Source organism: Cannabis sativa, chromosome 5 (assembly GCF_029168945.1).
Source record: "Cannabis sativa cultivar Pink pepper isolate KNU-18-1 chromosome 5, ASM2916894v1, whole genome shotgun sequence".
NCBI lineage: Eukaryota > Viridiplantae > Streptophyta > Magnoliopsida > Rosales > Cannabaceae > Cannabis > Cannabis sativa.
This window is the reverse complement of record NC_083605.1, coordinates 7,989,685-8,011,830: the sequence shown is the minus strand read 5'-3', so window position 1 is coordinate 8,011,830 and position 22,146 is coordinate 7,989,685. Positions and strand designations below refer to the sequence as shown.

At 37.6% G+C, this 22,146-nt stretch overlaps 1 protein-coding gene across 1 annotated transcript; it reads left to right on the top strand.

The window, feature by feature from the left end:
* The first annotated feature begins 5,896 nt into the window (after nucleotides 1-5,896).
* Nucleotides 5,897-7,033, top strand: LOC115696816 (uncharacterized). The gene has a single exon (XM_061116185.1). It carries the CDS (start codon nucleotides 5,897-5,899, stop codon nucleotides 7,031-7,033), a length of 1,137 nt encoding a protein of 378 aa, XP_060972168.1.
* The last annotated feature ends 15,113 nt before the right edge of the window (nucleotides 7,034-22,146 follow it).

The following is a 22,146-nucleotide window of genomic DNA, read 5'->3' as shown; positions in this document are numbered from 1 at the left end:
TTTCTACTAAAGTTGGGAATATATAAAACATTCTCTAAAAGTAAAAACTTCTTTGTATGAAACTTGATTCGGGCTGTTCCTCTAGCTTTAACTGATACCAACTCGCCATTTCCAACTTTTAAGTTTAACTCATCTGGGTGAAGATTCTCCCAAGTTTCAAGCAGCTGTAATGAAGAACATACATGGTTAGTAGATCCAGAATCAACAATCCAGGTGGATTTGTCATTCTCTAAAACACATGATTCAAAAACAAACGCATCACCTTCGTTTGAATTGTCTAGAAGCCTGGGACATTGTTCTTCTTTATGTCCCTTTCCATTACAATTCGCACATAGAACATGATGTCTGATAATTGTATTTGAAGAAGACTCTTTGTTAGAGCCCTCATGCTTAATCTTCTTCCTCTGATTAAAGTTTACAATACCAGGAGGTCCCATTGCAATCAAATCCCGCTCATGGGCCCTCAACTCAGTCTCGAGTTTGTCCATGTCGGAGGAGTTAGGATTGTTCAACAAGTAATACAGAACAAAACCATTATACTCTGGAGGAAGACTATTAAGGATGAGGCTTACCCATTGTTCCTTTGATAAATCAATTCCAAGTAGATTTGCCTTTTGGGATTTCAGATTCATCATCAACAGGTGCGAGTTAATGCAACTACCAGGATGCATTTTCACACTATTGAGTTCTTTTGCAAAGATACTAACTAGGAGTGGATCGGGGTGAGAGTTATTCATATTGGCACTACAACATATCAATCAACAGAATTAAGGTTTTGGTTCTATAAATTCATACACAAGTTCAGAAAATAACAAATAATCACATATGTTATAAAAATACTAAATCTAACATAGTTTATCTTCCAAGGTTTCCAACGAACTGATACAGTGTCCCGTTTAGGCGAGAGTCAAAGCATCATCCATTGAATAGAGTTGTCAATTCATCTAAAATGTCAAACATTCTAGCAACCTTTTATTCGATCAAGATTGGAATTCAGCGTTCTCCCGTTTAGACGAGAGTCAAGGCAATTCTATCTTATGAGCTTCTACCATTGTTTCATACTCTTGTAAGTCTTATACAGTCGCCACCATTAGGGTGGTCATAAACAATATAAAAAACTTATAAGAATACTTATCTTTCGAGATTAAACGGTGCTAACTTGCTAATGAACGTTCCTCCATTAGGGAGGATTACTCACTAAAACAATAGCTATGTAAAATCAACAATGGAGATCGAATTTCTCTTGATTAATGCTCATTATTTAAAATATGTATTTTGTTTAATCATTTATATTCCATATCTTAATAATGAAACATTACAAATTAAAGTTTTTTAAATTTAAAAAATGGAATGAAATTGAAAAATATCTTATTTAAGTTGTTTAGAAAAATCTAAATATCCAACTTAAATATTCTTCAATTAATGATTTAATTAAATATTAACAATTAAGTAGTAACCACTTAATTTAGAAGATATTCCATTTTAAGTTCCCATATTTATAAAATATTAACTTAAAAAATATCCAAAGAATCTTAATAACCAATCCCTAAAATTCCTCAACTTAATTTATAATAGGAAATTTAAAAGATATTCAAATCTAAGTTGATTTGTTAGATATAACTAAATCTTAACTTAAATAGGAATATTTAATGGAATTATAAAATTAAGATTCAGAAAGAATTTACATGGTTATAATTCTATATTTAATTAAACACAAGAAAAATACATATAGTTTTCTAGAATAAAATTCATCAAACTATGCTTTTTCTTAAATTAATTTCAAGGAAGAATGAAATTAATTATGTTGCTAATCAATTTTATTAGGTCAAACTAGTATAATTAACCTAGCACAGTTATCCAAATCAAGCAAATGGGTCTTCACAATTGGGGTTGTTCATGTGAGGGGGGGCTGAGTTCAGTATGTCGTACCCACTTCTATGGCTCCCAACTCTCACACAAGGCCCAAAAGAGAGGAATTTAACCTTAAAATGAACAACTGTTATTAATTGAATAGGCCCATTAACTAAATGAGCCTAAATAAAATCTAATTTATTTAGCAACAACAACCTATATGTATCTATAACAGAAATTAAACATATAGGCTCACACATGCACACAGATTTGGATGGATCCTATCATGTTAGTAGGTCATACACAGATGAAAGAAAAATGTAAAAATTACCTGTTACAAATTATTTACTTGACCTATTGACAATTGAACCATGGGTTAAAATCAGATCATTAGATCTGTCAAAAAGTTAACCATGGCAATTTAGATCAAGCAATAATAGGTTTTAGAAAACTTACCAACAATCTAAAACACATACTCCTGCAACAAGTTAGATTTGGATAGTTGGAAGTAGGATTTATTTAATTTTTAAATACATTTCAAAAATAATAAAAAAAAATTCGATTTTTTTTTAAAAAAATATTTAAAAATTAAACCTACAATTTTGAAAAATTAGGTTTCAAGTAACCCAAATATCCTTTCAAAATAAATTGCTAACTTGCCTTTTAAATTTCATGTTATTTAATAAATTAAATAATAAAATAGAAAATGGTAAATACATACCCTTTTCTTATTTTACAATTTAATTTAAGTAAGAATAACAAAACTTAAAAGTTAACAAAAATATCTTATTTTCTCTTTTAAAATTATCATGATTATTTGATCCTATTCTCAATAAGGTCAAGTTACAAAAAAAAAAAAAAAATATCTGACCTTAAAAAATAAAATAATCAAATTTTAAAGGAAATAAGGAAATAGGTAAGCAAAACTTGATTTTTTTTCTATTTTCAAAATCAAATTACACTAATATCTAAAATTAATTTTGAAAAATCAAATTAATTTATTTCTGATAATTAGAATTGAAATTTGAAAAACAAAAATCAATATACAAAACTACACAAAAAATCGGAAGTTAATTCCATGAAATAACATGAAAAATAAAAAAAAAATGAAAAAAATTGATGAACAGTACGGATGGTATGCAAAGCATACCCATCCGCGTGCGCCCAAGGGATGCATGCCGAGATCTCACGGCCCAGGGAGGCTGCTTCCAGCCATTCCGCGAGCGTGGGAAGTTGTTCATCATCTCGATTTTTCCAATATTTAAAAATTCATAACTAATTCAAATTAAATCGAAATCGAGTTCTATAAAAAAGTAAATTGCTTAGAATTTTCCAAACTATCCAATGAAAATAATTACAAAGACAGAACAGTAACTATTTTTCCCAGAATTTACAAACAACAATCAAACATCAATATGACACACAAAGCAACATGATATCATCCAAAACACAAACAAATCGTTTTAAGTCCAAATTTCTTGCAACCAAATCAATTACCATGGCTCTGGTGCCAGTTGTTGGAAATGTTTTACCAGGATCTTAGATCTACTCGCAAGTATGTTGATTTAACAACCTAAATATAAATTTCTAAAACGATGGAAAATTAAACACATAAAAGTAAGAGAAATCTTACATTGGGTGCAGCGGAATATATGTCTCCTCCCACTCAGATCTCTAACCCTTGATTCCTTTCTGTCGCAGAGTATAATCAAGATCTGAGCCCGATAGTCCTTCTTTGTTGTCTCTGAATTCTACACAGCCTTCCTCACTATGATTGAGGTATTAGTTGATGTGTGTGGGCACTACTCTATCACTCATAGATTTCGAAACAGAGAAGCTAGAGAGAGAGAGGGTGGTGGCTTAGAGAGAGTTTTTGTGTGAGAAAATTCTGTCAGAATATTGTGTGTACAAAAACTGAAGCCTTTACCTTCTATTTATAGAAGACCACCCAGGACTATGGTTGAATTAATTGGCATTAAAAAATTGAAAAATCAATGTGAAAAGGGAAGCAAGGTGGCCGGCCTAGGCATTGTGGAAACAAGGCTTGCCACTTTTCCAACTTTCCTTTTCCTACATTGCTAGTTTCCTATTTTGTCAAAAACTGCCAATTCCTTTATTCAACCACATAAATGTCAAATCTAATTATTTAATAATTAAAATTAATTAACAAATAATATATTGTCATTTATTTATTACTAATAAAACTAATTAAAGTTTCCTAATTAATAAATATGCCCTTCAAAATCTCTATTTTCTGTTTTGCCCTTAATAAGTGATAAATTCTCAAATAGACACAGTCTAACTTGAGAATTATAATTGATTAATTAAAATCAATTAAATAAGTCTTACAAGTAATATTGTCTCAACTAGTGTGGGGACCATGGGTCTATATATCCGAGCTTCCAATAAGCAGATCAAGAATTTACTAATTAAATTCACTGACTTATCAATTCTTCGTTGAATCCACGCATAGAACTTAGAATTGCACTCTCAGTATATAGAATGCTCTATATGTTCCACCATATAGATACATCATTAGTTATCCATTGTTATAATCCTAATGTGATCAATGATCCTCTATATGGATGATTTACATTGTAAAGGGACTTAATTACCGTAACACCCTACAATGTATTTTATCCTTAAAACACTTAACCCTGTATAAATGATATTTCAGCTAAGTGAAATGAGTACTCCATCATTTATCTCATTTGGTTAAGCTCGAAGGAAATCATCCTTTGCTTACAATTCGCCAGATAAAAGCTATAGATTCCATATTTATGTTAGCGCTCCCACTCAATTGCACTACCGTGTTCCCAAAATGTACGTATCACCCTGACCCAAAAGTAAGCTTAACTAACAAATCAAAGAACATGAATAACACTCTTGAGATTGAGCCTAACCATATCACGATTTAGATCATTTGATCTACGATCAACTTAGTGATATTGAATTGAATAGATTTTACGTTAAGTTTTATAAATCTATTTCAAAGTTCAATATCGGTCCATTCCAATGCATACTACATGCATCCAACCTGAGCTTTACTTTAACCAATGTTCTGGAAAGAACATAGCATTTCTCCAAATGCAAGTAAACTCTGTTGGAGATTGTCATATCAGTAAAACCCAGTGTTCTGATAAATTTAGGAATCCTTTATTCACATAGTCATGTTTACTTTCCACTGTGTTGACAACACAATAAACATGATCAAGTATGTGAAAGGGGTTTGGATGAATTTATAAATCAAATAGACAAACAATTGATTAAGTGAACCAAAACATACACAAATGAATGAAAAATACTTCTGTTACTTTATTGATATTGAATAATCTGGATTACATTGAAATGGAGTTTTATTTAGGGCATAAAACCCAACAGTAGATGCTTTGATCCCTCTAAACGCTAAAATGGCCTCAATGACCAACATTTTGAAGAATATGAATATGGGAGGAAGTGTACAACCAGCCGCTGCCATTCAAAGGGCAGAAATTTCTTGTGTGTATTGTGGTGATGGGCATACTTTTGAAAATTGTCCTTCAAATCCAGCTTCGGTTTGCTATGTGGGTAATCAAAACTTCAACCGCAACAACAATCCATAGTCAAACTCATACAATCCGGCATGGAAGCATCATCCAAACTTTTCATGGGGAGGTCAACGGGCAAGTTCAAGTGGAGCACAAGCACAAGGAAAACAATCATTTCCACCGGGTTTTTCTCAACAACCAAGACCTCAACAACCACACCAACCTCAAGGCTCTCAAACTAGTTCTTTGGAGAGCTTAATGAGAGATTATATGGCCAAGAATGACGCTGTAATTCAAAGCCAGCCAGCATCTCTTTGGAATCTTGAAATTCAATTGGGACAATTAGGTAATGATTTGAAGAATAGACCACAAGGCACTTTGCCTAGTGACACTGAAAACCCAAGAAGAGATGGCAAAGAACATTGCAAAACAGTAACCTTGAGAAGTGGAAAAATTCTTGAGTCAAATGTGGCTGAAACAGGTAGTAAGGAGCCCTCTTCAATCCAAAAGAGGGGGAAATGAAGAAAAAACCAGCAATTTCAGTTGCTGAAATTCCCCCAGATGTTACAGCATTAGGCCAGCATTCTGCTGCAGAAAAATCTTTGCAAAAGCCACCTCCACCATTTCCTCAACGGTTTAAGAAGCAACAAGACGATGGTCAATTCTGGAGATTTCTTGATGTTTTAAAGCAGCTCCACATCAATATACCATTAGTGGAAGCTTTGGAGCAAATGCCAACCTATGTTAAGTTCTTAAAGGACATTTTGACAAAGGAAAGGAGGCTTGGTGAGTTTGAAACTGTCGCTTTGACGGAGGGCTGTAGTGCTATGTTGAAAAGTAAAATCCCACCCAAATTGAAAGATCCGGGCAGCTTTACAATTCCAATTTCTATTAGGGGTCGAGATGTTGGAAGAGCTCTTTGTGACTTGGGAGCTAGTATTAATTTCATGCCTATGTCTATTTTTAGGAAGTTGGGAATTGGAGAAGCAAGGCCAACCACCGTTACTTTGCAATTAGCAGATCGTTCCATGGCTCATCCGGAAGGGAAAATTGAAGATGTGTTGGTGCAAGTGGATAAGTTCATTTTTCTGCCTGACTTTATTATCCTTGACTATGAGGCCGACAGAGAAGTTCCTATTATTTTGGGGCGGCCATTCCTTGCTACTGAAAGAACCTTGATTGATGTGAAAAATGGGGAACTCACTATGAGGGTGAATGATCAAAAAGTCACTTTTAATGTGTTCAATGCTATAAGATTCCCGGATGAGATTGAAGAATGTTCGCGTTTGAGTGTAATTGATTCCATTGTGGCTAAAAGTTTTCACAAGGAAGTGTGGAAGGATGAAAGGGTGATAAGTTCTCTTGAAGATCTTGAAGCTTTGAGTGAAGATGAAGAAATCCAAGTTGCTTGGGTTGCGCCAATGCAGCCTTTCCCTAAATTCAAGAGAGCTTTTGAGTCTTTAGAGTTGAAGGAAAGCAATTTCAAGCCTCCAAAACCTTCCATCCAAGAACCACCTGAACTAGAGCTGAAACCCTTGCCAAGTCACCTCAAATATGCCTATTTGGGGGATAATGAAACGCTGCCAGTAATTATTTCAGCGTGTTTGGAAGCTGAAGCTGAAGGTTTGTTGCTAGAAGTGTTGAAGAAACATTAAAGAGCAATTGGGTGGACTATGGCAGACATAAAAGGAATTAGTCCAACGATTTGCACGCACAAGATATTCCTAGAAGCTTGCTGTAGTAACTCCATTGAGCATCAACGAAGGTTGAATCCTGTTATGAAGGAAGTAGTGCGAAAAGAAGTGATAAAGTGGCTGGATTATGGTATTGTATACCCGATTTCTGATAGTTCATGGGTTAGTCCTGTTCAATGTGTGCCAAAGAAAGGAGAAATAACGGTGGTGGCTAACAAGAACAATGAATTAATTCCTACTGGAACCGTGACTGGTTGGAGGGTGTGTATGGACTACGGAAAGCTGAATAATGCAACTAGGAAGGATCATTTCCTGCTGCCATTTATTGACCAAATGTTGGATCGTTTGGCGGGTAAAGATTCCTATTGTTTCCTTGATGGTTATTCAGGCTACAATCAAATTTCTATAGCACCAGAGGACCAAGAGAAAACAACCTTCACTTGTTCGTATGCACCTTTGCCTTTAGGAGGATGCCATTTGGGCTATGCAACGCTCCCGCCACTTTCCAACAGTGTATGATGGCAATTTTCTCAAATATGGCAAAGAGTATTCTTGAGATCTTCATGGATGATTTTTCAGTATTTGGGGAATCTTTTGGCACATGTTTGGCTAACTTGGAGAAAGTGTTAAAGAGGTGTGAAGAAACAAATTTGGTACTCAATTGGGAGAAATACCATTTTATGGTAAAAGAAGGCATCGTTTTGGGTCACAAGGTTTCTCACAAGGGTATTGAGGTGGAAAAGGCTAAGTTGGAAGTCATTGAAAAGCTACCGCCTCCTACCACGGTCAAGGGTATCAAAAGTTTCCTTGGACATGCGGGGTTCTATAGAAGGTTCATCAAAGATTTTTTGAAGATTTCAAAGCCTCTTTGTTCATTGTTGGAACAAAACCGCCCATTTTAGTTCACAAAGGAGTGTCATGAGGCATTTGTGACTTTGAAAAATACATTGGTGACAGCCCCAGTTATTGTAGCTCCGAATTGGACTTTTCCAATTAAGTTGATGTGTGATGCTAGTGACTTTGCTATTGGTGTAGTACTTGGGCAGCGAAGAGGAAAGATTTTCTATTCTATTTACTATGCAAGCAAGGCTCTCATTGATGATCAAATTCATTACTCAACCACCGAAAAGGAGTTGTTGGCTGTAGTATTTGCTTTTGACAAGTTCCGATCTTATCTTGTGGGAACAAAGGTGATTGTCTACACCGACCATTCAGCCATCAAATATTTAATTGCCAAGAAAGATGCGAAGCCAAGACTCATTTGTTGGGTGCTACTTCTTCAAGAGTTTGATTTAGAAATTCGAGATAGAAAAGGGACGGAGAACCAAGTGGCTGACCATTTATCTCGACTGGAAACAGGTGTTGAACAGGAAGAAAAAATGCAAATTCAAGAAACTTTCCCGGATGAGCAACTGCTTGTTGTAACACAAGCAAACACTCCTTGGTATGCTGATTTTGTAAATTACTTAGTGAGTGGGTTGCAGCCTCCTGATCTAAATAGGCAGCAACTAAAAAAATTCTTTCATGATGTGAGATTCTACTATTGGGATGAGCCCTACTTGTAGAGGCAGTGTGGAGATCGAATAATGCGGCGTTAAATACCGGAAGAGAAAGTTGCAAGCATCCTAGAGCATTGTCATTCATCTCCCTATGGTGGACACTTTGGTGGACAAAGAACAGCTGCAAAAGTCTTCCAATTGGGGTACTATTGGCCTTCCATTTTCAAGAATACTCATAATTTTGCAAGAAGTTGTGATCGTTGCCAAAGAGTTGGTAATATTTCAGCAAGGAATGAAATGCCATTGAATTGTATTCTTGAAGTGGAACTTTTTGATGTTTGGGGAATCGACTTCATGGGGCCATTTCCACCATCTTATGGCAATCTATACATCTTGTTGGCGGTGGATTATGTCTCTAAATGGGTTGAAGCAGTAGCAAGTCCCACTAATGATTCAAAAGTGGTGATGAAATTCCTCCAAAAGCAAGTTTTCACTCGCTTTGGAACACCACAGGCATTAATAAGCGACAAAGGTACTCACTTTGTGAATAAAATACTTGCTGCCTTGTTAGCTAAATACAATGTCAAACACAAGATTGCTACTGCCTATCATCCTCAAACCAATGGGCAAGCGGAGCTTTCTAATCGAGAGATCAAGGGTGTACTTGAAAAAGTTGTTAATCCTAGTCGCAAGGATTGGTCTCAAAGGCTAGATGACTCTCTTTGGGCTTACCGGACAGCATACAAAAGACCTTTGGTATGTCCCCATATCGATTGGTGTATGGGAAGGCTTGTCACTTGCCGGTAAAGCTTGAACACAAAGCTTTTTGGGCCATAAAGAAGCTAAATTTTGATCTCCAAGCTGCTGAATGTTGTAATTAAATGAACTTGAAGAGATGAGGTTTTTCTCCTATGAAAATGCTAAGTTGTACAAGGAGAAAACCAAGAGATGGCATGAGAAGAGGATTCAACACCGAGTATTTGAAGAAGGGCAGCAAGTTCTGTTATTCAATTCAAGGCTGAAGTTGTTTCTAGTAAAGTTAAACTCTCGTTGGTCGGGGCCATTCACCATTGTCAAGGTGTATCCTTTTTGAGCTGTGGATGTCAAGAATGAAAAGTGCGGAAGAGTATTTAAAGTGAATGGGCAGAGACTTAAACACTACATCAGAGGGGAGGTTGATCGAGGAAAGACCTCCATCACATTGGAAGAGGCTTGAGGAAGAAGGGCCTCGGGTTGTCATGGCTTTAGTTAATCACATTTGGGCAACCCGAGTGCGGAGGAACAAGATTATATTTAGTTATATATGTGGGAATTTATTTTACCAGGATCTTAGATCTACTCACAAGTATGTTATTTAACATCCTAAATATGAACTTTTTTAAAACGATAATAAACACATATAAAGTTAAGAACACCTTACATTGGTTGCAGCGGAATAATATGTCTCCTTCCACTGAGATCTCTAACCCTTGTATCCTTTCTGTTGCAGAGTATTATCAAGATCTGAGTCCGAATGTCCTTCTCTTGGATTTGGATCCTTCACAATCTTCTAAACTATGATTGAGGTACTGTTTGCTGTGTGTGGGCACTACTCTTTTCACTAGGGTTTCGAAATTGTGATTCTCTTTGAAGAAGAAGAGGAGGGTCGGCTATATAAAGAAAAGGGAAGGCTCAATTTTTCGAAAGAGGCAGTTTCCTGAATTACTGAATAATTGCTTAACTGCCTTATTTGGTGTGAGACATCACTTTCTATTTATAGACAACTGCTAGGTTTAGGTTAGTAATTAATTGACATTAAAATAATAAAAATAATAATTGGAAAATGCATGCACAAGTTGCCGACCTAAGGTGTTAATGGGCCTCACTTGGATTTTGCAGTTCTCACAATTTTATTTCTATTTTACCAAAAATGCCGATTTTCCAATTCTAACCATTTAAATCCCAAAACTAATTATTTAATAACTAAAATAGATTATTAAATAATATTGTCATTTAATATAATTATTAATTAGACATATAGAGTCTCTTAATTAATAAATAAACCTAGAATCTCTTTTCTTTACAATTTCACCCCTGCTTAGTGAAAATTCACAAATTAGACATAGTCTAACTTTTAGAATTATAATTGATTAATCATAAATCAATTATTGAGTCTTACAAGCAGTATGATCTCAACTATAATGGGGACCATGTATCTATATTACTGAGCTTCCAATAACTTGAACTGAATTTGCTAAGTAAATTCCCTAACTTATTAATTCCTTGTTGAATCCACTCTTAGAACTTGGAATTGCACTCTCAGACTTATATAGAGCATTCTATATGTTCAACGATATAGATATGCTATCTCATTTAACCATCGTTATAATCTTAATGTGATCAAAGATCCTCTATATAGATGATTTACATTGAGAAGGGATAAAATTTATCGTTTTCACCCCTCAATGTATTTGGCCCCTTAGAACACTTAGCTACCTGTAAATGATGTTTTAGTGATCTAAAATATAGTCACTGAAACAAGAGCTCATCCATTTACTTCTATTTAGCTAAGCTCTAAGGGAATCATCACTTGACTTCTATACACCAGTAGAAGCTATAGATTCCATATTTATGCTCAGCGCTCCCATTCAGTCATACTATCATGTTGCCAAAATATACGTATCACCCTGACCCAAAAGTAGGCTTAACTAATAAATCATAGAACATGAATAACACTCCTGAGATTGAGCCTAAGCATATCAGGATTTAGATTCTTTTAATCTAAGATCAACTAGTGATATTGACTTGGACAGATACAACGGTAAGTTTATAATATCTTGACTAAGTTCAATATCGGTCCAGTCCAATGTATACTCCATACATTCGAAAATAGTATACTTTACCAATGTCCTGGAAAGAACATAACACTTACTCCAAGTGTAAGCATACTTCATCGCTGATTATCACATCAGTGTAAATCCAAAACAATGATGAAACAGGGACTTAGTCTTTTGAATCATATAATCACAATCACATTCCACTGTGTTGGCAATACTGTAATTGTAAATAAATATATGTTCTGGACTTAACTGATTTTGTGTATATATTAAATATATATATTAAACCATAAACATGAAAATTACATGTTAACATAAACCACTTCAAAAATCTTAAATTGATAACTAATCAGATTGTAATGGGTTTTATTTAAGGCACAAAACCCATCAATATACATATGCTATGTAATAAGTTTGGGGTGTGCCACCCCTTGAAAAAAAAAAGAGAGTATTTACAGTTAAGTTTGGGGTGTGCCACCCCTTGTTAAAAAAAAAGAGAGAAAAAGAAAAAAAAAATATAATAATATAAAAATATAGATATATATATATACTTATATAAATATAGATAAAATTTTCAATTTCTTTGGATTGCTAATGAATTGTAATGGTTTGGTGAATGTTATTGCAGGTGAAAGGTAGAGAATAGAGTTGTGCAATATGCTGGAAATTAGAAATTATTGTGTGGAGCTGCAAGTCCCAGGAGTTATAGCATTGGCTCAGCATTTTGAAGCAAGGATGCAAAGTAGGTAGCATTTCTGAGGCAATGCTATAACACCTGGGAGTATTGAGTTTTTTTAAGGAAATGGTGAGACTGAAAATTCATTTCATTGACTGGGGGGTTTTCAAACAATTTTTTTTTTTTATATATATATAAATATAACATAATGTATCTATATCAAAAAAAGAAAAAAAATATAATACATTATATATAATAATAAATATAGTTTTAATTTTACTTATTAATTATTATTATTATTATTATTATTATTATTATTATTATTATTATTATTATTATTATTATTATTATTATTTTCTTTTCTTACTTTAATATTTCTGTAAAAAAAAGAAAATTGAAAAACCAGCCCCAAAGTCATCATCATCGTCCCCAACCTTGTGCCCCTGAGCCCCAGTCGCACACCACCATTACCGCCCAAATCTCCACCTTCTCCATCAAATTCCACACACATCACCATCTCTGGCCCTCATTGTCACTGCTCTCATCTCTGCAGAAAACGCAACCCTTCAACCAGCCCCAGTTCCGCACACCAGCAACCTTCAACCGCTCACCTTCACCATTTCTCCCCACGAAGCTCAACCCCCATTTCGCACGCACAACACCAGCCGAACATCACCTTCACGAGCTCCAGTTTGCACAGCCAACCGAGGCGCTCACCACCGAGTTCCGTTCACCACGCATCACCATCAAGCTGTAACTTTCTCCGCACCACAAGCCGTGCATCATCTTCAGCAGCAAGAAATCGAGCAGCTGCACAATAGCCCCTGTACGCAGTCAAAGCCAAGACAACGAATCGGAGCCCGCACATTTCAGCCAAGGAGAAGTAATTCCGGGTTTGTGAATTTAAATTGAAAATCTATTTGGTTGGAAGGTTTATTTGGTGAACATTGTGGTCTGTGCTATTTGAATATTTTTATGGTGGATTAGTGTTGGATTTGCCTCAATCTTTTAGTCGTGTTGGTGTGAGTTTGGACTGTTGTTGTGAAGATTATTGTGGCTGAATATATTTGAACAGAAAAGAATGCCGAGAACCAAGCAAATGGCTTATAAGAAGCTGCTGGAGCTAGATGAAGACAAACGCTTTACGACTCCCGAAGCCGAAACCAAGTACAACCAATTTATACAGAACAAAGAGTTCTACATTGAACGTGGGTTGACAACTAAAATCGATGAGTTGGGGCACTTGCTTGCTTGGCTAGTGGAGACCATCATAGCGAGAAAGTGGGAACTTTTTGTATGGACTCCAGAACTAGCCCGAAGAGAGCTTGTCAAAGAATTTTATGCCAACTTTTTAAATCATCAATGGCCAACAACAATTATTGTTCGAGGGGTGAAAGTTCCGTTTAATGCCAAGGTCATAAACAAGTATTATGGCCTTAAAAGGGTTGAGTGCCAATATTCGAAGAGTAGCAAGAACATCACTGATGAGCTTATCCGAGACATTCTTCCTGAGTTAGCCAAACCAGGGGCTGAGTGGGAGATTGATGAGAATGGCAATTTTCAGTTTCGAAGAACTGACCTCCAACATGAGTTGAAATGCTTGTACAAGTTTGTCCAAACAAGTATTCTCCAAACCTCACATGATTCCACAGTGAGTAGGGAGAGAATGTGGATGTTGTACTGTGTGAAGAAGGGAATGAGTATCGATGTTGGCAAGATTTTAGCTAAGGAAATCTTTGATTGTGCACACCGAGAGAAAGGGAAGATGTTCCTCCCTGCACTAGTCACAGGAATATGCAGAGTTGCTGGTGTCCCATACGGAATGATGAAAGCACAGTCACACAGAAGCAGGTTATTAACTTTGGACCTACCCCTGCTCCAAAATACACTCCTGCAATTGAATCTACTTCCAATGATCAAGTGCTGAATTGTGGAAAGGCTACACAGAATCAGATAGTGGAAAGGCTAGCACAAATAAGTGAGCGGCTACATGCTCACAGGGAGTACGAAAGGGAGAGAGACATGCGGGTGAGGCGTGCGCTGCAGACCAACGTGCGCAATGTTATCCTGGGATATCCAGAATTTCCAGATCAGATTCTTGCGCCTTGGCATCCGATTGATGGTGAAGAGTCTGACCCTTGAAGGAGTTTTCTTCTTTCCTTAACCTATTTTATTACTGTAAATATGTGTGGTAGTTCTGATGTTCAGTTTAAATGATGTGAGTTATGTGCTGTTGTGGTTGTTATGTATGTTCTTGTTGAGATTGGTTGTCTTTATTGCTGTCTTTAGTTGTTTGTGTAGCAACATTGTGTAGTTAATGTCATGTTAGTGATGTTATGTAACGCCCTAAATAATTAGGCACGCTACCCAAAATACTTATGAAACCCTAATCCCCTAAACGAGATTACTAATCAAAATAGCGCAGAATTTAAACTTTTATATTAAACAGAATGAAAATAAACTTGTAATATATTTAAACTTTCAAAATAGTTGGGATCCCAAAAATATTTACAAACTTATTACAAGTCTTTTCTTTCTAGCCGACCTAAGCGGCAAAACTAAATTCAAAAGTCCAACACTGATAGACCCACAACCCGCTTGGTCTGATATGGCATGAACATGTACATTCTTCGTCCTGCTTCTGAAACTCATGGCTGATCAGCTAATGCCTTACCCTTTCCTGCACAGTAGAGCACCCGTGAGCCGAACCCAGCAAGACAGTTTAAATTATAACAATAATAATATGCTCATCATACTATTTAATAGAGACCTGATTATTATGTCAACATGCCCATTTATGTCTACGTGGCGTAGACCTATGTGTTGCGCTCACACATCTATTTAAATCTACGTGACCGAGACCCACGTGTTACTCTCACACGTCTAAATACATTAAGGCCTTAAAAGTGGTTCATCTCGGTTATGAGTACCGAGTCCAACCTGATTATACCTTGAACGCATAATCCCTAAATCTCATTTCATTTAACATGGCATGGCATTTATACACATATATCACTAGGGTAATAACCCTAGGCTATTAGAGCGTTCCTATTAGGGTAATAACCCTAATCTCGGTTATTAAACAATCATACATATCACTTTCAATATAAGCGCCACTGCGCATGCTCTACGTGTTATTCACTGTCTTACCTGTTGTCCAGCAAATAAAAGGAGATTCCGAATCCCCGGGTGCTCCTGATCAGGTGCCGGTAATCCTAGTCACACAAATCTGGGATAATTCACACTTAGGGTTAACCCCTGACTTTCAACTCAATAAAAATTCAAGCATGGCATTTACAATTTAGATAATCATACAGAGCTCGGAACGAGCTTTCCAATGATATAAAGAACTCCCAAATCGGAGTTCGAAATCAAAAGTTACGAACTTTCAAAAATCAACTCAAAACTGCCCAAAAATACGAGGGCGGGCCGCGACATGCCCAAACCATGCCGCGGCACCTGGGACAAATTCCCAGGTCCATTCAGAGGAGCGGGCCGCGGCATGCTCAGAGCATGCCGCGACATCTGGGTGCAGAACCCAGAAACCAACAAGCTCCTCTTCGAATTTTCAACCTAAAACTCAATCTTTTCACTTCAATTTCACAACCAAATCACAGATTAACATATAGGATTATTAGCACATAATAGATACTCAATTAACACATTACATGCATCAAAATCCCAGAATTCAGATTGAGCAAACACAACAAAAATCATGCTTAAACTAAGCAAAACTCAAGCTCAAGAACAAGAGCTTTCTCTTCAACTATTCTAACAGTTTTCCAGCCATGAAAACATTACTTTAAACATGAAATTCCAACCTAAAAATACCATACAATCTCTGCCCAAGCTCAACAACAAATCAAATAATAAATAGAAGCTCAATTTCACAAGATTAACACCAATTCATTCACCATGCAACAAGAATATTCAAAACTCAAGAACATGCTTTTTACTCTAAAATTTCAGCAAGAATTCAACATTTATTTTCAATTAATTCAGCAAGAAACTACCTTAATTCCTTGCACAAGCTTTAATCCAACCTTTAACACCACAAATTCTCCAACCAACACTCTTAATTCAAGCTATTTCTCACAAATCAAACTTTGAAAACTAAGAGGGTAAGAGAGAGTGAGGGTTCGGGTGAGAGAGAGAGAGAGAACCAGAAAAATCAATCCTTTCCTTTCAAAAACCATTTAATTCAAAGTAAATTAATTATAGTCAAATGACCATTTTGCCCTTAGGGCTATATAACATGCATACTCATTTTCAAGGGCAAAAATGCCATTTCACACTCAATTATTTCCAAATAAATTTCAGATTATCACACATCAAATAAAATGCCAATTGAATCAATCCACTTTGCATTTCGGGCCCAAAACCAGTTTGGCCCGAAATTTTCGGGTGTGACTATACCGCGCCGACCTGTCAGAACACACCTGAAAAGACAACACAGGCATACTATATAATAATATAGTTCTATTAAGCACGTCATTAAATTAATTTCATCAATTTACCCTTCTCGGGTCATAATTACCAAAGTGCCCCTGGCTCACAAACGGGGTCTTAACATATTAAAATTCATATAATTTCACATATATTGAACTATATAATAAGATAATTCCATCAATTACTCATAATTATCTAGTTAGGGCTTTGCTAATCCTTTTCTTTATTCTGGGTATTACCATTACCCCCTCCTTGTAGAAATTTTGTCCCGAAATTTACCTGAACATCTCCGGATATTTCTGCTGCATATCCGTCTCGAGTTCCCAGGTTGCCTCTTCTACCTTACTGTTCTTCCACAGTACTTTCACCAGTGCCACTGTCTTGCTTCTCAAGACTTTCTCTCTTCTATCAAGTATCTTCACTGGCTGCTCCTCATATGATAAGTCCGGCTGAAGTTCCAATGCTTCATAACTCAGAACATGAGACGAGTCTGAGACATACTTCCGAAGCATTGAAACATGAAACACATTATGTACAGCTGCCAGCGCTGGGGCCATAGCCAACCTGTACGCTACTTGCCCTATCCTTTTAAGGATTTCAAAAGGTCCAATGAACCTCGGGCTAAGTTTTCTTTTCTTCCCAAAGTGTTTTATGCCTTTCATCGGAGATATCCGGAGAAATACCATGTCCCCGACCTGAAAATCAATATCTCGACGCTTTGGATCGGCATAACTCTTCTGCCTACTCTGAGCCGCGAGCATTCGCTCTCTAATCTTATCAACTGCCTCAATTGTTTTCTGAACAGCTTCGGGACCTAGGAACTTCCTTTCACCCACTTCATCCCAGTGAATGGGCGATCTACATTTTCTTCCATATAAAAGTTCATAAGGAGCCATCCCAATTGTTGCCTGATAGCTGTTATTATAAGAAAACTCGATCAAAGGAAGGTACTTTACCCATGATCCCTCAAAGTCAAGCACACATGCCCGTAGCATGTCCTCTAAAATCTGAATGGTCCTCTCGGATTGTCCATCCGTCTGAGGATGAAAAGCTGTGCTGAACTTTAACTGAGTTCCCATAGCTCGATGCAGACTTTCCCAGAATCTTGATGTAAACTTCGGATCTCTATCCGACACAATGGACTTTGGGACACCATGAAGACGAATAATTTCTCAAACATATAATTCAGCATACTGATCAATGGAGAAATTCGTCCGAACAGGTAAAAAGTGAGCAGACTTTGTAAACCTGTCCACTATGACCCACATAGAGTCAAATTGTCCCGTGGTTCTAGGCAAACCTACCACGAAATCCATAGCTATATCTTCCCATTTCCATTCTGCTATATTCAAAGGTCGCAGTAACCCTGCAGGTCGCTGGTGCTCAGCTTTCACTTGCTGACACGTAAGGCACTTTGCAAGATATTCAGCGATGTCCTTCTTCATGCCTGGCCACCAGAACATGGCTTTCAGGTCCTGGTACATCTTTGTCGATCCTGGATGAACTGAATAAGGAGTCGTGTGAGACTCATCCATGATCTCTTTCTTGATGTTCTCATCCATAGGCACACAAATTTGATTCCTAAATCTCAACATTCCCGTTTCATCCACTGAGAAATCACTAGCCTTCCCAGCCGAAACTCTAGCTCAGGTTTTTATCAAATCCGAATCTTGTTTTTGTGCTTCTTTAATTCTTTCTAAAAGAGTGTATTGCAGGGTAATATTAGCCAATTGGCCCACAACCAAATCAATTTGAGCCCGAGTCATTTCATTTGCTAACTGTTGAGAGATTTACTTCATAATACTCAACTGACTTTGTCCTTTTCTACTCAAAGCGTCAGCAACCACATTGGCCTTACAAGGATGATAAAGGATCTCACAATCATAATCCTTCACCAATTCTAGCCAACGCCTCCGCCTCATGTTCAAGTCCTTTTGGGTAAAGAAGTATTTCAGACTCTTGCGATCAGTGTATATCTCACATTCCTCGCCATAAAGGTAATGCCGCCAAATCTTTAGCGCAAATACCACTGCTGCGAGTTCTAAATCGTGAGTAGGGTACCTCTGCTCGTACTCCTTTAACTGTCGAGAAGCATAAGCTATTACCCTCCCAGCCAGCATAAGCACACAGCCGAGACCCTGTCTCGAGGCATCACAATATACCACAAACTTTTCCTTATCTGAAGGAAGAGTTAGTACAGGAGCGGTAATCAAGCGTTGCTTTAACTCCAGGAAACTTTTCTCACACCGATCAGTCCAAACAAACTTCTGATTCTTCCGGGTCAGTTCCGTTAGGGGTACAACAATCTTTGAAAAGCCCTCAACGAACCGATGATAATAACCAGCTAAATCCAGAAAACTTCTAACCTCTGTAGCCGACTTCGGTGCTGGCCAATCCCATACAGCTTCAATTTTGCCGGATCCACCATGATCCTATCTTTATCCACTATTTGCCCCAGAAATGAGACACGGGATAACCAGAATTCACACTTTTTGAACATGGCATATAGCTTGTGATCCCGTAATCTTTGAAAAACCGCTATGAGATGCAACTCATGCTCTTCTTCTGTCGCAGAGTACACCAAAATGTCGTCAATAAACACAATCAAGAACCTATCCAGGTAATCCTTAAACACCCGGTTCATCAAATCCATGAATGTCGCCGCGGCATTAGTGAGTCCAAAAGACATCACCAGAAATTCATAATGTCCATACCGAGTACGAAATGCAGTTTTCGGGATATCTTCCTCTTGAATTCTCAGCTGATGATAGCCTGAGCGAAGATCGATCTTGGAAAAGACCGTCTTCCCCTTCAATTGATCGAACAGATCATCTATCCGAGGTAAAGGATACTTGTTCTTAATGGTAAGCTTGTTCAACTCTCGGTAGTCAATACACATTCGCAGGGTTCCGTCTTTCTTCTTCACAAATAGAATCGGAGCACCCCAAGGTGAGTAGCTCGTTCTAATGAATCCCAGATTCAGTAACTCTTGCAATTGTATCTTCAATTCCTTCAACTCAGCTAGAGCCATTCAGTACGGTGCCTCAGATACTGGATCCACTCCCGGAGGCAGTTCAATAACAAACTCAATTTCCCGAACAGGTGGCAATCCCGGCAAATCTTCTGGAAAGACATCAAGAAACTCACATACCAATCTCGTATTTTCAGGCCCTGATGTCACAGGTTGGCTAGTGTCCACTGTAGTAACTATGAACCCTAGACAACCTCTACCCATCAGGTCTTTAGCTTTCAACAACGATATTCTCGGTATCTCTGTCCCCTAAACTTTACCCACGAACACTGCTGGGTTAGCACTATCAAGCTCAAACACCACCATCTTCCGTTTGCAGTCAATCATCGCTCCATACTTAGACAGAAAATCCATTCCGGGGATTATGTCAAAATCAGATAATTGTAGTTCAATTAAATCGGCGGTCAACTCACAATCGTCAATCCAAAAAAATAAGGACCGAATCCACCTTGTGGATACTATCAGGTCTCTCGAGGGTAACAGGGTCCCAAACCCCGAAGCATAAATATCACATGGCTTATGTAAACTTTCTATCACTCTACTCGATACATATGAATGAGTAGCTCCCGAATCAAATAACACAGTATATACACAACGATTAATAGACAACTGACATGTCACAACTGACGGACTAGCATCAACGTCTGCCTAAGTTATAGTAAAAATTGGCCCTAGGTTCCGAGCAACATTCTTCTTAGGCTCTTCTTTCCTAGCTTGGGGACAGTCTCTGATAAAGTGACCCACCACGCCACATTGGAAACATGCTTTGGCTCGGCACTCACCAGGATGATGCTTCTTGCATTTAGGGCACTCGGGATATGACCGGAATGAGGACCCGCGACCTTGACGGCCACCTCTGTTTCCCCGAAACTTTCTATTTCCTCCTGAAGCTCCGGAAGCCTCAGCCTTCCGCCTATGCTCAGGGTTGCTACTATCGATCCCGTTACTAATATTACCACCAGCAGGAGGGTTTGATGCCATGGCGGCATCCTTTGCAGCCTGCTCTTTCATCACTTGCTGCTCGACCTCCTCAACAATTAAGGCCAAGTCTGCCACTCTCTTATACAGAGTGTCATGGGATGTGGTAATTTTCAAGTCTCGACTGATTGTAGCATTCAGTCCTCGAACATACTTCTGTTTTCTGGTAAAATCGGTAGGCACGAGATCACCAGCAAATTTTGATAACCGGTCAAACTCAGACATATACTCAGCCCCAGACATCTTCCCTTGAGTCAACTTCACAAAACCTTCCTGGTGTGAAGTCCTTACAGCCACATTATAGAACTTTTCCTCAAAAAGTTTCTTAAACTCTGCCCATGTCATCACACTAACATCCCGAGTTTGATTCACTATGTCCCACCAGACGCGGGCATGCTCTTGAAACATAAAGGCCGCACAATTCACCCTCTCAGTTCCCGTCACCCCCATATTATCGAGGATACAGGTAATAGTGCTCATCCACTGATCAGCCTTAATAATATCAATACCTCCCAGAAAAACTGGAGGTTGCAGCTTCACAAACCGCTCAAACACAGAGTCTCGGTGTGGCATAACATACCCTTGGTTACCCACCACTGGCACAAGAGCTGGTGGTAACCCTTGATTAACTGGGGCAGCCTGTTGCCTCAAACGCTGCAACTCTTCTTCTTGACGAAGTATGACACTCTACATTTCATGAAACATCTGGGTGCAGAACCCAGAAACCAGCAAGCTCCTCTTCGAATTTTCAACCTAAAACTCAATCTTTTCACTTTAATTTCACAACCAAATCATAGATTAACATATAGGATTATTAGCACATAATAGATACTCAATTAACACATTACATGCATCAACATTCCAGAATTCAGATTGAGCAAACACAACAAAAATCATTCTTAAACTAAGCAAAACTCAAGCTCAAGAACAAGAGCTTTCTCTTCAACTATTCAAACAGCTTTCCAGCCATGAAAACATTACTTTAAACATGAAATTCCAACCTAAAAATAGCATACAATCTCTGCCCAAGCTCAACAACAAATCAAATAATAAATAGAAGCTCAATTTCACAAGATTAACACCAATTCATTCACCATGCAACAAGAATATTCAAAACTCAAGAACATGCTTTTTACTCTAAAATTTCAGCAAGAATTCAACATTTATTTTCAATTAATTCAGCAAGAAACGACCTTAATTTCTTGCACAAGCTTTAATCCAACCTTCAACACCACAAATTCTCCAACCAACACTCTTAATTCAAGCTATTTCTCACAAATCAAACTTTGAAAACTAACAGGGTAAGAGAAAGGGAGGGTTCGGGTGAGAGAGAGAGAGAACCAGAAAAATCAATCCTTTTCCTTTAAAAAACCATTTAATTCAAAGTAAATTAATTGTAGTCAAATGACCATTTTGTCCTTAGGGCTATATAACATGCATACTCATTTTCAAGGGCAAAAATGCCATTTCACACTCAATTATTTCCAAATAAATTTCAGATTATCACACATCAAACAAAATGCCAATTGAATCAATCCACTTTGCATTTCGGGCCCGAACCCAGTTCGGCCCGAAATTCCCGGGTGTGACTATACCACGCCGACCTGTCAGAACACACCTGAAAA